This window comes from Chiroxiphia lanceolata, chromosome 2, assembly GCF_009829145.1.
Source record: "Chiroxiphia lanceolata isolate bChiLan1 chromosome 2, bChiLan1.pri, whole genome shotgun sequence".
Classification (NCBI taxonomy): domain Eukaryota; kingdom Metazoa; phylum Chordata; class Aves; order Passeriformes; family Pipridae; genus Chiroxiphia; species Chiroxiphia lanceolata.
The window spans coordinates 90,785,473-90,807,478 of NC_045638.1; the positions used below are offsets into that span (position 1 = coordinate 90,785,473).

General features: G+C 37.0%; 1 protein-coding gene across 3 annotated transcripts in view; it reads left to right on the top strand.

Annotated features, from left to right (window-relative positions):
• Window positions 1-22,006, top strand: part of CRACR2A (calcium release activated channel regulator 2A) — a 54,439-nt gene that overhangs the window by 12,010 nt on the left and 20,423 nt on the right. For all 3 annotated transcript variants that reach the window (XR_004355688.1, XM_032681020.1, XM_032681021.1), the window contains 6 exons: window positions 3,186-3,297; window positions 5,665-5,833; window positions 7,366-7,512; window positions 12,896-12,986; window positions 15,786-15,881; window positions 20,364-20,551. Coding sequence is in view for 2 of the 3 variants with exons in the window: in XM_032681020.1 (XP_032536911.1) it covers window positions 3,186-3,297; window positions 5,665-5,833; window positions 7,366-7,512; window positions 12,896-12,986; window positions 15,786-15,881; window positions 20,364-20,551 (803 nt within the window). In the remaining variant the exon portion in view is untranslated. The remainder of the gene's footprint in view (window positions 1-3,185; window positions 3,298-5,664; window positions 5,834-7,365; window positions 7,513-12,895; window positions 12,987-15,785; window positions 15,882-20,363; window positions 20,552-22,006) is intronic.

Here is a 22,006-nt window from a genome sequence, read left to right on the forward strand (position 1 = left end):
CTTTACCAATCTATGTTACCTCATTGAAGTAACTGAACACAAACAAATATATTGCCAGTGGTAATTTTTGGTAATACTAGACCTACAGAGAATTTAATAGGTTATAATCTTATTGTCTTTCCAAAAACTGAATGGCATATATTTTTACCTAATGGAAAACCCATATCTGTGTATAAAAAGTTTTAATACCTGTTTTCTCATGGAACGTAAAATTGTTTATTTCTGTTTGATTCTGGATTTTATGCTTAGAGTGCTGATAAATTTATATATCAGGTTCTAAACTGTAGTAGAAAAAGGATTGCAAAGAACAGATAAAGTACATTTCTTCTATTTCATCATGAGTGCTTGTTTACTGTGTCTGACAACTTCAGTATATATGTAAGTGTATGTAAGTTCATTTAAATGCAAAAATAAGGGTGCTCAGGACACTTGAGATGGTGTTTCTTTATACTTGCTTTTATTTCCTGTACTTTTCATAATGTTTACTCCCTATAGCAAAGACATAAATCAATAAAGTAAATCTTTAAAAGGTACTAATTGTTGGTCATATTTACATTGTGCTGTTAGGTAGTTCTGTGCTACTTACCATTAATGAAGCTTTACTTCAAATATAGGATGGTAACATTAGGTGTTTCAGTCTTTAGTCATGTGATACAAGTGTGATTTTCAACAGAGAGTGCTGAGTATCTGATATCCAATTAATTTCAATGGAACAAATTTTGCGAAGTTTTCTAATGTGCCTGTAATATGGTAATTATACTAAAGATTTACTTCTCCCTGATTATATCATGCTGTTTATTGTGAGGCTATGTTAATACTGATTTTTTTTAAAATTTTTTCACTCCATTTCAAAATAGCAAATGTACTCAACTTTCAAACAAACAAGAGGTTTTCTGAAATTGCAAGAAAGCATATTCTACCTGAGACTTGAAACCAGAGCTTGGTCCTTTGGGTCTTGAGGTTGTAATGAATAAAGAGAATTAATGTTGTAAAGTGTGTACAGCAGAACTGAGTTCAGATCTTGCTCTTAGCTATTTGACCTCTGTCTTTTTATTTAGCAGAGTAAAAGCTTGGTATTTTCAGAGAACTAAGCATAGATGTCATGAAAGCACAGAGCACATTTTGTGGCAATGCAGATAGTTTCTTTTGAAGCTCCAATGGTATCTCTGAATGTTTTATTTCTTTTTCTTTTAAAATTTTCAAGAGCCTCATATTTAAAGGATTTTACAGTAAACCTGAAATGAGCAGATAAACAAAACCACAATTATGAGACCAATAACATTTTCTTTTCCTAACAACAAAAAAAAATAATTATTTTATTAAGAATAAAAACAAGAGGTTGGGAAAACATTGACTTAATCTTAGTAACAATGGTAAGTGTGACCTAATTCATCAAAGTCTGTAAATTATCCACAGGAAATTTAATGGAGCATTCCTCAAAATCTCCTACTTTCATATACTTTCCCAAGAAAATAGAAGTAATTGTGGTGTTTTCTATTGTAAAATTAGTGTCATTCACATCAGAATTTGAATACTGCGTTAGGGCACTCCAGCTATATTTGGGGAAGCATGTATTTGTCAGTCAGGTTTGCAGCAAGACCCACAAGGCATTGTACTGGAATAGCAAGTGGGTCTGTGTTGATGGCATGGTCAGACAAGGACAACCAGCTTTCAAGAAGTGCTTCTTCGGCAGGTCCCAAAGACCTGGCAGTCTGGGTTTTTTAAGTGTAAAAAGAGTAATTTGTCTGAAGCACCTCCTCCCTCATCAGTGCAGTGTAGGCTGTAAGACTTTTACAACAGAAGCTCATTTTTAAAAGTTTCCCTTTAGATCTAAGAGATCAAAATCCAAAGCTTTGGGAAGACGGCCGTGTTTAAGTAAGAAACTGGCATATTGCTGATGAAATAAATTTTCTTTGTTTTTTTGGAAGCAGGTAGCAATCCACAATTAGAAATCCCTGCTCAGAAATCCCTTTGTGGCTGTTCTAGATAGTTCTGTGCTTTAGAAACTGTTGATTTCATTTCTCAAGACCGCCTTGGAATTCCTTTTACTGCTCTTCCTTCAGCTCATACAGTCCATTGCAGCCTTCATTGCAGCCAGGGAGATCCTGGTTAATGCACTCAGTCAATTCTTACCTTACCTATATGGCTTAGTATATTGAATACTCATTTCTATTGTACCTGGATTGAAGGAGAAACTTTCTTTGGCCCTAACTCCCTTCCCCGCAGTGGAACAGTTTTAACAGTTTTAATCTGATGAACTTTATCAGCTGACTAGCTTGCAATTTTAGTATGTTTTATATACAACAGCAGTTCGAGGGGGGGGATTAAAAGCTTAACTAATAAAGTAGAGGACTTCACTGGTGTGTATTTATACTGCCTTTCAAACTGGTGTTTTAATCTTCCTATTGCTGTCTCCCACTGGAAATCCTTGCTGTTGTAGCTGTTTGCCATTCCAGTTCCTCCTGTTTCTGGGGATCTGTCTACACTGTCAAAAGAATTGCAGTAAACCCATTAAGATCAGTTTTACAAATTTTTTCTTTTATGCCTGTCTCGAGATTATCAGGGAAAAAAAATGTAATTTTGTGGAGATGGTTTCATAAATTTATGTCTTCTTTTGTGTAAGCATGCTGCATTTCAGAAGTAGACAGTCATAAACTACATTTAACTCGTTACAGGATAAGAAGGTCCTTGATCTTTGGACCATGCAGCTTTCTTAGCTTTGTTTTATTTATTTGTTTGTTTATGCAGTTATTTTCAAAATTACATATTTTTAAGCAGCTTTAGTTAGGACAGTATATCCTCTGTAATGTAGTCATCTGGTGAGTCTCTTGCTTGACCTCATGATGTGGAAGGAACTAGGCATACATTTCTGCTACCAAGATTGTCCAGTAGCCACCAGGATGCTGAGTCTCTACTTTGAGTTCTTCCTCTTCCCTGTGTGATTGGAATTTGTGTCACAGGGAGCGTGTTCTCACTTCTTTGTCATAATGGGCTCATAAAGGTAAATAAAGAAGTTATTAAAGCAAATGTCCCTCAGTTGATCTTGTTTAACTCTGTAATGTGTTCGGATTTTCGCTCTGGGAAACAAAGGTCCTATGCTTCTGTATTATGGGTGTTCTGTAGAATCTAGTCTTCCTCTTATTCTGGAGTAATGGATGAAGCTGCTGTATGTTTTATCATTTCAGAGACTGCATCCTGAGTTACCTCTTAGCCTGGAAGAGCTCGAAAAAGTTTTTGTTACATTGGATGCTGATGGCAATGGCTCACTTACTCCAAAGGAGTTCATCACAGGACTCAGTGAGTTTTGGAAAGCGTGTCTCCTGTATTGAGCTTCATTCGTGTTCTGTACTCTTCACATCAGTAAAGAAGCATTTTGTCTTAACAGTACACTTAATAATGCACACAGGGAGCCAGACTATTCCCTAGGTACAGCAGATATATGTAGTAGATGAAGAAGTGGTCAGATAGTGTGAATAAAGGGCTCCAGGGTCATGTGTAAAATGGCAAGCCATGACATAATATGAGACAAATGATGTAGTCATTTGATGTAATCATCTGTACCTGTTTTAAGCTGTGGAGTAGATATATGTACAATTTTTTTGAAGGTTTACCTCACCTGGGGGGGTGAGGAGGGGGGAAATCTTGTGTTTTATTTCAATCAGGTCATAAGATTATCTCTAAGATTAATGTGAGACAATGTATGAATACCACTGTCCTTAGAGCTATGGAAATGCTTTCTACAACAAATTAATTCAAGTAATGTTAATTTATTTCAAAACAAAATAGGATGAGGCACTTATTACTGCATAATAGGAGCTAATAAGTTCTTTGTAATTGCCTGTTTTGCAACAGCGCTCTTACTGTCATGTTGTCTGTGTTTGTTTTCTCCCCAGCTGTGACATTCCAGATAAGATGACAATGTTAGGGAGACTGTTTTCGATTGTTTATGCAAAATCAATATTGTGCTTAAATTTTAGCATTTCCTCTAGAAAATGGAATGTCTTCTATGTGTGAATTGAAACATTAAATCTCAATTTAAATACTATGTATTTATAATATTTATTTATAGTATTTATATAATACCTTAATTTTTGCTTTCAGATCACCAGTGGTTTGACATCTTAATTCTCTCATGTCCTACCTCTTCCATTGCAGAGCTAGATCAAGTATCTTAGTAGGGTGTGGTTTAATCTGAAAATTACCATTATTTAAAAATGAAATAATGTATTACTACTTTACTTTTCACAAGTAAATTACATGTTTCTTCAGTTAAATTAAGCTTATTTTCATAAGTATTCCCTGCAAAACCAAAACTGTTTATTAAGTGAGGTCATAAGTGGTTCCCATCTCCAGCAGCTCCAGATCCTGGAGATTGCTACTGCTCAACTGCTGGAGCCCAGTCCAGAGAACAAGGGGGATGTGGCCACTGCTCTCCTGTTTGCAGATTCAACTGACAGTGAAGCTAAATGTGTATCCTAGAGGCACCCACACTTGCACACACACAAGCACACAAAGGACATGGACACAGCACCTGTGTATAGGATTCACAAAAGACAGATAGACAGTGTAAAGCGTGATACATTTTAACCTTCTACACAGCATTCACAGGTGTTTTCCAGGCTAGGTAGTCACACATTTGGCTAGGTGATGATGTTGGTATTCCTAGCAAAAGCAGTAGCTGTACTAGATGTTGGCTGCTATAGAAAGCTAGAGCATGGAGAAAGCAGAGTAGTGCCTGGATAAAACTTGTACTGCACCAATTATTATGGGAGAATCCTGTTCATATTTGTAAATGGTGATAAATCTGAAATTTACTGTAGCCTTTCTTTGCAACATATTCTATTCTGTTGTCCACATTCTCTGCTGGGTGCTGGAGAAAAAATGGAACATGGAGTTAATAAGACCATAAACCCACACCAGTATTTCTGTTTCCTTGTGTCTATGGTAACTTCTGTACTGGTGTTCAGAATCTAACAAAAAATCCTCTGCATACCCCCTTTGCCTAGATACCTTAAAAATTTTGACTTGCAAATATTCAAATAAAATAACTGTCACATTTAGAACTTGATGGAATGTATCTGGTCTGCCTCAGCCGAGCACAAGTGTATTGATTATTCATGTGGCCATTTCACTTCTGCATCCTCACTGTACAACTACTGTTAATAAAATGTAGCTTTCTGTATGAAATTTATGTAGGAATTTGAAGTGTGCCTTTGGTCATGCATTAAAAAGAATGTTATATTTTATTTGATGTATGTTTTATCAATTTTATCAATTTTATAACTGATGCTATGGTTATTTTAGATTCCAAACATCTATTTAAACATATAAAAAAATGTGACCACAAATTTATGAAGTGCTTTTTACTACAATTTATGTCTTTTTTTTTTTGTATGGAGATATGAATTTTTTCATTAGGTTTGTGAATGTTGAATTGAGTTATTTACTGAAGGTTAGACATTAAAGTGGGCACAAAGTCAGCCACAGAACTCGAGATCCTCTTGCCATGCCTCATCCTCATTATACTCTGCCTGTAAACAAGTGTAGGTGTTTCCCTCACAAATTATACTTACTGTAAAATTTGATCTTTAGTATATTTAGTATTACATTGCTTCTTATAGTTGAGTTCTGAAAATGCTAATATGTGTAATTTCTAATTCTTAGGCCAGTTTCTTTTGGAGCAGATTGCTTTGAAAAATGACATGATGGAGCAATCAGAAGGTGAAACAGCCTGCCCAATTATATGCAAAGAGACCATGGGTGATGATGAGGATGAAGAATTCCAGTTCTCCAATCTGATGGATCGGCTTGGAGCTAAAAGGGTTTTGAATGAGTGAGTCTTTGCAGCAATAGTAATCAATTGTATGATTTTTTATAATTAATCTCTGGGTTTGACTTTAATTGAATCCAAGGTAAATAACAAGAACCAAGACTGCTCAGTAACACAGTGATTCTTAAAAATATTAACTTTCTTGGTTGTCAGATAAAGTACCAAAATTTCCAAGAGCAAAACTATTGTACTACAAGCATATGAAACTTGTTTTTCTGCCATATGAAAGCTAAACTACTTTATGTGTCGTGGGTTTTGAACATAATTAGCATATAATCCACAGATGCCACTGATTTTCAATCAAACAAAGCATGATGACTGCTTTTTTTTGGCAAGGCCTGTGTTTAAAGTGCACCAGTTAACCATAGGAAAGGAAGTTTTCTCCTGTTTTTCTGCCTTTTCTCCCCTTCATGCATAATTGCATGTTGTGATTATTCTGATAACACTATCTCTTCCAGGGCCAGGATGGCTCACTCTGAAACATGGAATGTAAAACCTGCACTAGGATCTTTTTGTGTGTAGGCCTGGCATTCTTTGTTCAACCACAAGGAATGTTCTAGAACAAAAAAAAGCATGGAGCAAAAATGGGAGAATCTGCACAGGTGGTAGGAATATTTAAGAAATACATCAGTGATTCTTACCATGAAATTAAAGTGCTCTTCAGTCCTTCTCTTCACCTGATTGCCTGTTATGGGTAACAGTTGGTTGTCAGTCATCCTGAAAGGCTTTCATTTTGAAGAGATTTTCATCACCCACTTTTTCTATCCTTATCCTCGATTTGTCCTTTAAATATAGCAGTCTTTGCTGGCTGGGTTCAGGCTTACAATGCACATGAAAGAGAGCGAGTCAAGAATAAACAAACAAAAAAGTTGTTCAGGAGAATATAGGCAAAGTCTTGGGAAACCCATCGTCATTCACTGTAGAGCATCTTTTTTCCAGTGTCTGCTGAACATATTTGGAAACAAAACGTTATCTTGGTAAGTCTTTAAATTGAAATTTCAAGATGTTTTATTCTGATTTTTGTAGCAGACTCACAGTAGAATCAAAATGTGTTGAAAATGGAAGAAGTCAGTACAAACACAATTTCTTAACATGTCTAAGTAACTCACGAGGAAGGGGTTTTGATTAGCTTTTGCACTGCTCCCTTCACTGTAGATTCATGAAAACCTCTTTACTTCTAATAGAAGTGATGGGATGGCACATTGTAACTCATTGTATCTCTCCTTTCTTATCCATTCCTGTTCAGATGAAGTGTCTGGCAAGGCACCCGCTAAACAAGCAGATCCTGTGATAATCTGCAGCCATGAATGACCACACGTTATGATGCATTTTTCTGAATAAATGCAATTTCCATCATTTCCCATCCACTTTATCCTTGTCAAATCTGGCACAGTTTAAGTAGCCCTTGTTTTTAATAAGTGGTGTATTCTGACTAGTGATGCCCTTAAGCCTTCATCTACTGTGATGCTGTGAACATTTATTGCAGCCAGAGAAATGTTCTTTCTTAATGAATCCTTTATGATCTCTGCTTTCAGTGAGAGTGATGTGAAGCAACTTTGGTTGCAGCTAAGAAAAGATGAACCTCATTTACTTTCCAATTTTGAAGAACTCTTGGTCAGAATTTTCTCCCAGCTCCAAGAAGCAGATAATGAGAAGAATGAGTTGGAATGCGCTCTAAAAAAGTTAGTACTTCTCTTTGTTAGACCGTTTGTGTAGTTTTACAACTATCTTACCTACTGTTTGAACTTCTGAAATAAACAAGGTATTTCAGTGGAGAATGGAGGACAAGAATTCCCATTATGTAATATTTTATTAGTCATGAAGAGTACTGGTAAAATTATTCGTAATGCAGAACTGGATGAAATTAGCTTTTCTCTTCCAGTTAACAGATTTTGTTTACTGAAACTCTTTTGCAGATGTCTGTTATTGCATTGAAGTTTTAAGGCAATATTAAGCAATTCCAATCTAGTTAATCAGTTTGATTCCAGAGGACGGTCAGATTTACCAGTAAATCTGGTAAATTGTCCGTGTGCTTTGAAAACCCTGCGTGCAGCAAAGCTATAAATCTGGATTAACTGGTCAGAGACGTAAGAGGTTTAAGATGTTAAAGCAGCACAAAGTACTGATATTAGTGAAAATGTAAGTTAACAAATATATATCTATAAAGCAAGCCTATGAAATGTAGTGAATAATATGTATTTGTTTTATATGTAAACCTGTATGTATATAAACAAATACATAAAATACATATATATAAATATATAAGAACTAAAAATTAATAGATCTCCCTTTAATATATAGCTACTCGGGAGAAAAAAGTTGTTATGTGAAATTGAAATAGAATGCAAAATTATGGTTGTAGTTGAAGTTCCAGTGTATTTTTATTGTGAAGTGTCGCTTCTGAATTTCAGAATCTTACAGGTTGAGTAATGAAGGTAAATATATTGTTGAACATTTACTTCATTTGTTCAGCACTCTCCTGGCTATTCTGAGAATGTGACAAGGCTTATGAAGAAGAAAAAGACTAAAACTGTATGGTCATTAGAGACAATTGGTTTATATTGGTAGTAGCATTTTCATCTAAGTCTACAAGTGTGGTTTTAGCCTTCAGACAGCTAGTCAGTTGGAAACACCATACAGAGACTTTTGCTGTCTCTTTTAGACTAGAGATTATTAACTACCATGTATGGTTAGGTGTTTGTTTTTGTGGTTTTGTTTGGGATTTTCGTGTGTGGATTTTTGGGAACTGAATGAATAAATTTGTTCCGTTTAATAGCTGTGCTCAGCAGAGGTGCACAGAGAATGCATTAGCATTATCTTTTCTGGCTGATATGAAATCTCTACCTTAAAAATGCATTGGATTTTTATACTTTTGTAGTAAAAACAGGTTTTAACTAATTTCTTCTTTTTGTTGATCCCAATAACGCCTCTAATTTCAGCAAATAGATTGTTGTTTTGTTTGTAGTCAATAGCCAGAAGGAGTCGGAGTAGTAATGTTGTCTTTAGTAACAGTGGGGATGAATAACTTATTTTCTTTTAAACCATGTACAAATAACAACAAAGCTCGAGACAAGACCACATAAAGGAGGAAAATTATTTTTTTAATACCCACATACTTACTAGCACTAACATGCATATAACTGGATAGACTGGCAAGCATACTGTGGGGTCACAGAAGATAAGGGATGCTGGTTATTGAAGTCTTATAATGTCTCCTGGGTTGTTCCTGATTGTTAACAATAATAGCCTTTGGAAAGTGAATATGAATAATGTGATCCTTCATCTTTCCTTTCTGCCTCACCTCTGTGAGTCATTAGGCAATAAGGCAGTCTACTCTCAGCCTTTTGTCTCCTTTCCTGGATGTAGGCTGCGCTTTTGTCTTAAGTTGGTCCTTTTTTTCCTATCCTGAATGCCCTGAAAAGCTTCATGTGCTTATGCTGGCATCTTTGTGCTGTGAGAATCTGTGCTGTCAATCCATGATGTTCTTCTCTATCTGTTTTTTGTCTTTTCTTCTGGAGCTTTCCCACATGCATATTTTCATTCCTGAACCTGAGGCCCATGATCTAAGAGACTCAGGGATTTCCTCCTGTTCTGGTTCAATACATACAGTATGCTGATGCTGTCCTGTTTGTAGGTGTGGGCAGTAGTGAGGCTGTAGATATATTCTCAATACACAAACATGCAAATACACCACACATGGGAGAATGTGCAGGCTAATCTAGAAAGAAAAAGAAATTGTGATTTTTAAATCTAAACAGAATGTGATTCTGTGGATACAATTTTTCTTTGCTAGGATAAATTAGTTCTGCTTGATTTTCTGGTATTCATATTTATTTTGAAGTGCTAATTTAAAATTAGATGTCTTCTTAAATTTAGCAGTAGTGATTTTTAAATAATATGGTGATGTATTAAATGAGCAAAAAAGCAGTAGATGACTGTAAGGAAGATAAAAGTCATGCTTACATGATGGGCAGTTATAATTCCAGAGAAAGCACTTGGGATTATTGCAGAAAGCTTCCTGGAATCATCAGTTCCTGGTGCAGTGGCAGCCCAAAGACCCCAGTAAACTGTTGTGCAGTATCAGGGAAGGTACTGAGCACATGACAAAGCATGTTTTTGCCACTACATGGGATCTTAGTACTGTGTGAAGTTCTGTGCAACGCTAGAAGAATATAGTGGGATAAAGAAAAGTACAGAGAATGGCAACTCTGTGGTTAAAGGAATAGAACAGCTATTCTGAGAGAGCTATTTTTAGAAGGTCGGATCTCTTGAATAAGGAGGCTAAGGCTGGAGTGGGATATGACAGACCTCGTTATTCTTCAAATCCCTGGCAGTAGAACCAAGGGGCATTTAGTAAGACTGATAGGAAGTAAGCTTAAAGGAGATGAGAAAGAGCTTTTTCTTATAACAGATAAAATCTTCAACTGCCACTAGCTCTGTCTGCTGCTGTGCTTTGCATTTGAAAGAAAAACCTAGTAAAAACATGGGCTGTGTTTCAAACCAGTTCTCAACTGAGAAGATAAACAAAAGTATAAAGGGGAAGTGGAAAGATAACTGTCTTCTCATGGGCTTAGCATGGGACAGTGTCAGAGTCGATCTTTGTGGAAGAGGAGAATCAGCATCTCAGAACATTAGTGCACAGTGTGCACAAATCACTGTGTTTCTTTAAGGAGAAAGAACAATTCACATTTCAGCTACATGAATGAGTAGAAATTAAACCCTTGTGATCCTGAACTCTCATCTGAACTTAGTGAACTCATTACATTCCATCTCCTTTTGTCTCCATCTGTTTGTTTCACAGCATTACTGGAAAAAGGTCACATTATCAAATATTACTGAAGCTACACAATAATGCATTAAGTAAAACTAGATGGGATGATCCCAGGGAATAGAGATTTTAATCAAAACTTGTTGCATTTTTCACATAACAGTGATATACCCTTATGGCTCCAGGTTTTTTCCCCTGATTATATGTGGGGAATACTTACCAGCTAATGTGTTGGATTATTTTTTCTGCTGCTAGTTAATTATGTTACTTATTATTGTGTTACACTTTCTATTATAACAGGATATTTTTTATCCCTTTCTGTTTAATTTGATCAGAGTTAAGAATGGTAAGTCGTGACTAAAATGTTTGGGGAGTATTCAGCCTGCAGAAATGGCATGTGCTTATGTGCCACACCAACTAAAAAGATTCCTACGTCCAGCAGTGCCTCCTGGATGTAGTCTTGATGCTGCTGCCATATCATTTGCTTCCAAACACATAAGAGGAAAGAAATAACTAAATCAGCAGCTTAATAATACGGGACTGAAGTTATTCTCCCTGTCACACAGAAGCAAAGAAAATCTTTATGATTCCCATGGAAACACTGACTGCTGTGCAATGTGTTCTGCCTCTGCAAAATTACAGGATTTTTCAGTACATAGTCAATCTAGCCCTGGTCAAAGTGACATTATACTGCACGAATACAGTAGATATATGATCTTAGCATCTCTGCCATACCTTTCTAAGTAATTTTTATTTCTTTATGAACTTGTGTTAATTTTATTCCATTGATGAGTGCTAATTTCTTATTAAGCATTTTCGTATTTTGAAGAAAATAAAATTTAAGATCAGAACACAACCCATCTTTACACTATAAGGGGAGTCAGGCAGCAAAAAGGGCTTCTGGGTTTTCTGGCACTCTCTATTTGAAGTGGTGCAGTCAGATGAAGAGGTCCTTGTCTGGGCTGCTTTTCTCACCTGCTCAGAGTTTTAAAAAGTCTAAGTGACAGCCATAGTTTTCCTCAAATTCGTATAGCTTGACATTTGTTTATTGCTGCTGCAAATCCTGAAAAAATGTCTCACCTGTGACTGAAAATGCAAGCTGGCAGTGTCAAGTGTTCCGTTGTTTGAAAGAGGAAAGGAAAGACTTGTTTCTGGTTTTGCTCACTCTTCTTAGCTTAGGTAAATTTTTGAAGTGTCTTTTCCATTTTCTTTGCTCTAACTGAGAACAGAACCAGGCCTTCAATAAGTGAAAACAGAAAATGTAGAGCGTTGAGGAAAAAGAAAAAAAGATACCCTGATTACAAAATTAATGTTGGGGTTTTTCTTTCTACTGTATATTTTTTGTCTTACTCTTACTGATATGAATACCCATGGAGATTATGTACAGATTGCTCAAGTAACATCTATGACAGGAAGAATATGGGGGAATATACAGTAATGTCATATAAAGACCATCTGAATCTCTATTAGTAATCTTTCTAGGATGTCCCCTGAGTTTGATACAAAGTGATTTTTGCTTTTCAGTTTCTGGATTAATGAAAATATAGTAGAATAGAACAGTAGCAGAGCAAAGCAGATTTCTTGTTCCCTGTCAACAGTTAAATTTTTTCTGCCCAAGCTAAAGCCTCTGTTCAATGTAATTCTTCATGTATAAAACTGCAATGATATTAATTGCAAAATTCTATTGGGAAAAAAGCGAACTTTGTTGGTACTTCTTTTTTCCTACAGTCACATACACTTGTGCACAGCGTATTTATTTCTATTCCTCATCTGGGCTTTTCAAATTTGTTTCAGCAAAGCTGTCAGAGAGGCAGTAAGGCAGCTTTCAGGAAGGTCTTTCAAGAATTCTGTTCTAGCTAACATATCTTAGATACAATAGAAGTACCTCATTCAGTGCTCTTGAGTGGGGAATAATGCAGTTCCCGAGTAAAAAGAAATGGAAGTTACAGTGAAAATAATTTTAATTGGCAAACTTAGGCTCTGATATTCTTAGTATTGTCTGTTCCTTATATGTAAGATTTAGTAGTCATTATAACTGCATAACAAACAGGTGCTTTGTGTGGAAACATCAGGTGTGTAGCTTTATATGAGCTTTTGAACTGTTGAAGCTTTCCTTCCACAAGAGAAAAAAAATTAATCTGTAAACTTTGCTGCACAAAAATTCCTATTTCCTTGACACTAGAACATTTGTTGGAGTCCTGTGTTAAGGCAGAAATGTGGAGCTCAGTTTGTAATGTGAGCCATGACTTGAAGTAATGCTACTAAGACCCAGTCATTATACTTTTATCTCTTGTTAGGAAAATTGCTGCTTATGCTGAAGAAATTCAACATCTCTATGAGGAAATGGAACAGCAAATCAAAAAGGAGAAAGAGCAGTTTCTGTTGAAAGTGAGTGTCTCTTTGTTATTGTGGGCATGGATTCTGCTTCCCCTTTCTGTGGTTTCATACTCATTCTGGGTGTCAAAGCCCACAAAATGCATTTCACAACAAAATGAGAAAAAACATCTTTTCCCTCACAGTTACTTTTGTACTGATCCAGTCTCTGCAACTTCAAACTAAGTGACTTATTGGATGAGAGGAACATTGATGTCCTGTACTCAGTGGTTGGCATACAGTAGCAGCTGGCGTTCTTTTGGAAATCACTTAAATTACAAACATTGTATCACTGGTGTTGCTATAGTTTCAACTTCTGGTCACAATTACGAAAATTGTGACCAGCACAATTGGTGCTGTATTACGAGCACCACCAAACCTGTTGAATTCTATAGTTTCTGCTTTTTGGGAGGAGATAGGATCTCACTGAAGAGCAACAAGAGATGATTCAAGTGATAGTAACTTCTGAAACCACCACAGCTATTTGAAAAATAGCAAATAGGTCAGATCCTTTTGTCACTGCCATGGTGCATCCAGAACTCCTGAAAACTAATTCCCTTTTCTTGCAAAGTCTTCTTTAAATCTCCTCTACTGCATTTGTTGTCTTTTCTTTGGATTTTTCTGTCCTGCTTTTTCTTGTAAAACAAGGAAACTAACAAGAACTTCCAGTATGCTTCAGGAGAGAGTAATTTTAGAATCATGGGTGGGAAGGAGCCTGTGGAACTCCTAACTTTCAAGCTAGATCAGGTTGCTCAGAGACTTGTCCAGTTAAGTTTTGAGTACTGAAATGCTGCATTTTCCCCAGCTGCTCTGGGTGGCCTGGGACAATCCATCATGAGCTACTGGCTTATGCCTTTTTGTTATCTTGACATCAGCCATATAAACGAAAGCAATATAAGGTTTCAGCAACACACAAAATGTTGCCAAAATAATGGTTATTTTCTCCATTTGCAATCAGATATGATATCTAAAACTTCCTTTTTTCCCCTAAATATATCAAGTATTTTATTAGCTTTCATCAGCTGTCTAAGGAACCATTCTTTTTACTTGCCTCACACGCTAATGAACCTGACTCAAATTTTGAAGTTTTTTGCATTCCTAGCTGAGAGCAGATTTTAGCGGTGGGTGAGATGAACTTTTTATATAAAGTTTGTGTATCAGCTGAAGGATAAGATGTATTTGCAACTTTACCTGACAGCAATTTTGTGGAAAAAATAGTTTATATGCTCTTAATACCCCACAGCTGAAGTGGTATTGAACCCCCTAAAACAACAAAGACTTTTCAGTAAGCAGTGATTGTTGGATCTCCTAATTAGTTGTATATTTGAGGTAAAGCCATTTCTTTCAGGCTTTTTCATTAAAGCTTCCCACTCAAGCTATTTACAGCGTAGTAAGCATTCACACTAAGGGTTGCCAGACACTCAAGAAGTATTGTTTCTTGGCATGACTAATTTGGGATCTGGAGGGATCTGGCTGTTAAATTCTTTCTCTAATGCAAAGTCTTACAAAGACTTTACAGCCTGGAGAGATGCATTGATGCCATATAAAGGGGAAATTATAATAGCTTGAATGAAGAGCAGCTCTTGAAGAATACATTTAAAGAAATTGGTAAGATGCAAATAAGTACAAATTGTAGCTATTTACAATACTTAGTACCCTGCTGACTGAAGGTTATACAAAAGGGGCAGTTACTCTGTCTTTCTCGCTTGGATATATATTCTTCCACAGAAGAAGCCAATTATTATGCATTTGATTAACCCATTACATGTACTGCTGAAGGAGAAATGCATGTAAGAACCACTGCTGTCCTGAGGAAATTTTTATTTTTGTTTAGAAGTATTTTCCTGGGGACCTTGGAGAGTAGAAGCCTATTGTGGAGGAATAGCACAGATTCTCAGCTGATACGTACTGCTGGAACCTGATTTTACTCAGAGGAGGTCTGACAATTTGTGTCAGCTAGGTAGTGTCTGAAGGAGTAATTCCTTCCGTATATGACTGTGAGTTCCTAGTGATTGCAGGATTTTTAGATAATGGACAGGTTGATGTAATTGCAAAGTGAAAGACAGATCTTGAAGCCCCAATCACTTGTTTATACCAGTGGAACATCTGTGACAAATTGTTGTTAGTGATGGATTTTAAACATGGCAGGTATTGTTTCTTTTTACCTTCAACCTGAGCTGCTGTACTGTATCCTGTATTTCCCATGTCAAACCTGGTATCTTGTATCTGAGTTACAGTATGACTCCATAAGACTCCATAATACATTTGTCCAGGTTGTTTCCATTGGTGCATTCTCATCACTTTTCTGTGCCAGCAGTGTCTAGTTCAGGAAAACAAATGTGCAGAAATCTACTCACTCTATTGCTGATTTTTTTCTTAGTTTCTTTAGCTCTCAGAAGCAGCTCACTGCTGCAATTGATGAACATTAATACTAATGTATAGGACACACATAAGGGTATGTGTGGCTGGAAATGAGAGGAGACATTCTGACTTCATTGATTTAGATTGGCTAAGCTCCTAAGGCTCATGCCTAAGATAGAAGACTTTGCCTCCTTTTGTAGACTGGATGCCTACTCATGTGCAATCAGCACATTCGGTAGCAGCTGCATTCTTTGGAGTTGCTGGGCTACACCAGTTTACAGAAGCTCAGAATCTTGATTCATGAGTGATACCATCCCTAAATTGAGTTCTACCCGTATCTCGTTATTTTCACTGTGGAAAGCTTGTCTATTCTTTTCATGCCTGATTCTTTTTCTCCTTCTGCTGATGCAATTGCGCTGTTCTGTTAATTCATTTCCTCTTTGAATTTTTCAGGACACAGAGAGGTTTCAGTCCTACAGTAAGGAACTGGAGTGCAAGCTGCTGTCAAAGGAACAAGAACTGGAACAATTGGTTCAAAAACAGAAAAGGGTACTAACTGATATCCTTCAGAGTTAAAAAATAGATCACTCCTATTTGTTCATGTGATTTTATTTAGGTACTATTTCAGGTCCCAAAACTCCAAGTTGGTGTGATGTAATTCTGCCAAACTGTCACCCTCTGTTGCTTTTGTGTCATGTGCTTAGGAAAAATGTTACCCTCTGTTTGTAGAGTAATTTTCCTTTTATGTGATATAATGAAACACATGTTTTGGATATTCTCTCCAGGTAGAAGGTTAATTTTATGAAAATGTAGCAGAATTTCACTGTCTTCTTTGTGCTAGGAACTGGCTTAATACCCCGACAACTCAAGAGCAGAGAGCAATGATTTGTCTCTTCCACTGTATACCTTTGCTCCAGACTTGTACCAACCACTCATTTACTTGTTTTAGACAATTCAGCACTATGAACTTGAAATGCTCCCTCCTGAACAAAGTGCTCCTGATATATCTCTGTGATAACAGTTTTACAGCAATGCACGGTTCTCTTGCATGGTAACAGCTTGTCAAATTCCCATATTAAAACCTGATACATTTACTTCTTAAAATGCATGGCCTGCTTGGGGAAGCAGAGTATTTCTGAATGCGTAAACTTCCTGTAAAGTGTCTGAAAGGTCAGTGCAGGAAAAACTAGCAATAGGGAAAGGGATTTAAAGGGCTGAAATGGAATGCTGTAAACCCAATTCCCTCTGTAGAACATGATTATAAAATACATACAAAATTTTTTCCTAGCAGCAGTGCTAAGAGGGAAGGAAGAGGAAAAAGAAGTTTGAGGGCAGTTTCCTAGTTGTATATAGTATTTAGATCCTCTTCTGAGGAATGAATCCAGATACTGATGAAGCTGATGTGAATTGTAGAACTGTACTTGATTAAGAGGAGAGACAAACCTCTAGCTTACTATTACTATACAAGTTATGGCTATCCTGGGGGGCTGTCACAAGTCGAAGCACGTGATTGGTAAAAGCCAGTGTGGATTTACCAAGGGGAAGTCACACTTGAAAAACCTGTTTGCCTTCTACAAAAATGTATCCTGCTTAGTTGATGTGGGGCAATCCGTGGACACTACCTGGATTTCTCCAAGGCTTTTGATAAGGTTTCCCACAGCATTCTCCTGGAGAAACTGATGTGTTATGGTCTGGACAAGTGTTCCATGCAGTGGATGGGGAACTGGCTGACAGGAGGTATTGAGGGGTGATGGTAAATAGCTCTTTTTCATGCTGGCAACCTGGTACAAGGGGGGTCCAGCAGGGATTGATACTGGGCCCAAGACTGCTTAATATTTTCTGAAGTGATCTGGATTATGGCATAAAGTGTACTCTGACAAAGTTTGCTGATGATACCAAACTGAGTGGGGAAGTGGACACTTTGGAAGAGAGAGCTAACCTTCAGGAAGACCTGCATAGGCTGCAGGAATGGGCTAACGGGAATCTTAAGTTCAACAAACACAAGTGTAATACCTGGGAAAACTTAATCCAGGAGTGCAGAACAGGCTGGGATCTACCTGGCTGGGGAGCAATTCTGTGGAAAGGGACTTAGGGCTCCTGGTGGACAACAAGCTCAATATGAGTGAACAGTGTGCTGCTGCAGCAGAGAAAGGCTACCAAGATGCTGGGTTGTATCAACCAACAGGAATTATTCCACTCCACTCAGCCCTTGTCAGATCACACCTGTAATACTATGTTCAGTTTTGGTCCCAGCTTTACAAAATAGATGTGGGCAGGCTGGAAAGGTTCCAGGGAAGGGTCACAAAGTTGATTAAAGGACTGGGAAGCCTGGCATGTGAGGGAGAGCTGAGAGAACTGGGTTTGTTCAGTCTTGAGAAAAGAAGACTTGGAGGAGACCGTGTTCCAGTATTTAAAGGGGGGCTACAAAAATGCTGGACATTCCCTTTTTACAAAGAATCACATGGAAAAGATGGGTGATGGGTCCCTGGGAGACTTTGATTGGACACAAGATAAAAATTTTTCACAATGAGAACCATCAGCCTTTGGAATAAACTCCCCAGGGAAGTGGTGGATTTCCCAACACTGGACACTCTTAAATTCAGCTGGACAGGGTGTTGGGCCATTCTGTGATTCTATGAAGTTTAGCTAATGAGGATATAGGAGCAAACTGAAAGGGCCTTCCATAATTGAAATCAGCTGCCTGATGTTAATTACCCTTGTTTGGTACAATCATGGATCAGAATAAATGTGATTTTATGCAGGCTGTTTACCACATTGCAGCACTATAGTGAAATAATCTGTACTTGGAGGATATCTGTGGGGGCACACAGATCAGGGATTTTTAGTCTGAAGCTAACTGCAAAAATATACAAAAAATTACTTATTATACTTCTGTAATGATTATATTTTAATATTTTCCTTTGTTTGTTTTTACTTTAAAGCTATGTTTAAAACTTAGTTATCAACCAGTGACTCTGTGTGTTTTTTTAAAGTATGTTTTTTTTAAATTTGGCAAAAACTCACAGAAGCTATTCAAAGGCTTACACTCAATTTTAAGCCTGGTATAATCAAGCAATACAGGCAATAGTATCAGGAAATCTTATGAGTATTGTCTACACTGCCATTGTCTACTATTGCCTATCTCAGAGGACATAAAACAATGTCTGTGCTATTTTTATTAGTATTATTTTTAATCTGATTTTATATTTTGCTTTTCTATTCACTGCATTGCTTATTATTAATAATATTACTGTGATTTTTATTTTATTTGTAATTTCTACTATTTATTATTTCCCCTCTCCCTTATGAATTTGCATGAATCACAACAAGGGTGCTTTTGAAAGACAGGATCTTCATACTACCATAAAAATTAAATTATACCATTTTATTTTTATGGAACAGAAGCTGTGTTAGACTACTGGAATTCACTATTTCTGATGATGTGATGAGCGGGATAATTTTATTCAGATGATTGGTAACAATTGAAACTTTTGTCATTCAACCAGTTGATTGGCCCATTGTTAATCTGATATGCAGTATTTGGTAGTTTGGGGTTTTTTTTTGCCTCTGGTTTATCAACCTAACCTGTTTATTTGAATGCGCTACTCAGTGTAGTTATTGGCAGTGTTTTCTACATGTGTTTTTAAATTTCTAATGAACTTCTCTGAAAGTGACATTCATCTTTATTCAGATCTGGTTTTACAGTACCTTGTCCCTACTCATTTTCTGGTGTTACTTTTCATTCACCTGGATATCCATGTGTGCTGTCTAAGTTTTGCCTTATTGAGAGATCGCTGTCACTTTTGCTTCTTCCTCTAGCATGAAAATATACTTTGATAATTAAATCTGTTCTTGCAGACAGTATTGGTAGCTTGATTGCATTAAAACTTCCACGCTTGATTGTATGAGAGAACCTCTTGGGAGTAATACAAATGGTTTTTTCCAAACTTCATTCATAAGTCTTTTTTTTTTTTTTTTAATACAATGTAATTATTCCTGTGTTGGACATTATTATAAAAAATGTGAAAGGGAACTTCCAAACCAGATGACTTCAGTGTTGTTTCTGCTGACATAGTCAGGGGGATTCTCCCTTATGAGAGTCTCCTGCCTGGCATGACTGGATTATGGGTCTGATTCCATGTTGACTGGCCAAGATTCTTAGTCCAGGCCTTTTTGCTGGCTGCCACGATCTTTAATTGTCAGCTTGCACTATATGGCTTAGATAATACACAAGGTATTCTCATCTCTTGTTCCTCAAGGGATGTGCAATGGAATGTCTCAGAAGGAGGCACTGGGGACAGGGGATGTCTGGCCTAACATCTAGGGCACAGAATCTTGTATGAGGGGATGGAAGTAAGTTTGGACCAGGTCTGGAAGATTGAGGTGGTATCATTGTAATGTTCCTAGTACATTTTACATCCCTTAAAGAGCATACATAAAATAAAATAAAATAAATCTTTTATATTTTTAGGTCAGCAACGTCTTCTCTAATATGAACTTTTACTCTACCATCTAAATTTGCTCAGTTAGCCAGGGAGAAGTAGGTAGAACTTCTTTATGTACCAGAGACCACTGTCGTCTGCTGTTACCTGTTTCAGAGGGAAGGTGTATCTTTACTTTGATGTACTTTGGAGAGTGAATATAAAAGTGAATAAAAAAACTCTAATTCAGTTTTTAGACAGACCTCTGAATGACTCTAGGCCTTGCCTTTGTGGGAAATGGTCTAAAACAGCACTTGTGAATATCAACTAAGTGCTGCTGATCTGTAGCACCTTTTCTTATGGTTTGTCCTGGTGCATTTTTGAACTGGATGAAATTCAGTCATAGAGTGGAATGACTTTGTTTTTATGTAACATAATTATGTCCGTACAAAGAGCAATGGAAGAGCACTATATGTACTTTATTCATATTTTGGCTTTGATAGAAATAGCTTCCCTATTCAACTAACCTCTGAGATTTGAATTGGAAACCTCAAAACCAAGATGCCTTGGTTAGTTATAATACTTTCTGCACTCTTTTCTTCCACCTCAGCTAGAGCATCAATGTACAGAACTCCTCAGCGGTAAAGAGGAAACCAAAGTAGAGAACACCAAGCTGAAGCTGACTAACCAGGAGCTGCTGAAAGATCTGGAGAGAACATCTCATGAACTAAGCCTGGCTCAACAACAGTTGGAGATGCTTCAGAAGGAGGCATCAAGACTACATGAGGAGAAGGAAATGTAAGTCTCCAGCTGCAGTAGTTCTAGTGCATTTGCTTAGTGTGCCAGTGAGCCTCTTTCTCAGGGCATTCAATGCAGTGATTTAAGCTTGTGTCATAAGCAGAAGCCACCACCCTGTGCAGTTCTAGCCATTTTCCCCCAAGTAATTCAGCATGCTTTCTGCAGCATATCTGGCTTCTACAGAATCTTTTTCTGTGTGTTCAAAATGTCAGTGTTCTTCCCCCTGCCATTTGTTGAAGTTATTTGGAATTAAAAATCAGTTTAATGTCTTAGCTTTGAAATACCAGTGGGATTCCTTACAGGTATTACAACTCTGGCACATGATGCTCCATCCTACTCAAAGCTAAGTCTATCTGAAACTTGGTTCTCAGAATGCACTCTGTCTATGAGTCACCTAGGATCTACTTTTTTCTTCATCAAAAGTATGACTAGTACATAATTTCTAACCAGAGAACCTGGCCAACAAGGTAAAACATAGCTTATCACAATTCACACAAAGCCTAATAATTTTGAAGGTTCCAGTTCAAATATATGGATTTCAGATTCTGACTCTGAATTTAAAAAAAAAAAAATCAAGAAGAAATATTTACAATTTGTATTTTGAGGGATAGAAATGACCTTTAAGTGACATATCAATCTACCTGTCTTGCCTCCAACCTTCTGCACAAAGCAGAGGTTATGTTACCCTGAAGCTGTAATTGGCAGAAATGTTCACTGAAGTCCATTTTAAATAAATGCTCAGGGATCTGTAAAACCCTCTCACTATCAATGGAGAGCACATGAATGCCAGACATATCTAGCCAGACTCTATACATTTCAGCAATGAACTGTATAACCCAGAGCTTTTGCTGTTTGCCATATTTCAGGGTAGAGCAGAACATGTTCAAATGTCGTATTCTTTTTCCCTTAAGCTCTATGCCAAATTCTCCTAAGTTATTACATATTTATTTTTTTCTTGAGGGTTTAAATAATGAACTACTTTAATTATTGTTAAGGAATGGCCACCATCTTTAGAACACACTATTTTTAGGTTTGCATGTTTGATGTGTGTTTTGGAAGTAGACAGTAGAAATATTCCTCCTCAAGGTGGTTTGTTTCCTCTTTGAGGCTTCTCTTTTCAGATCCAGAGCAAAGACTATGGAATGATCTGATTTTAAAGCTACAAAGGAAATCTGCCCAGTGGTCAGACTGATGAATAACACTACTGCATTTACAAAGCACTTTGGATTCAATAGTGGTTTATGGAATTAGAGTTCAGCCCTGCTCAACTGCACCTGCAGTGTTGCTTTAAACATCTGTATCAGTCTGGTAAGACCTGAGCTGTTGAAGCAGGTGTAATGTTCAGACAGTGCACAGGAAGAACTTGAAGCTTCACTGAAAGGCAAAAAACCATATAAGGCCAGACACCAAACTACATTATGTCAAAGTGAATAATGTTTAAAAGGCTGCATAACT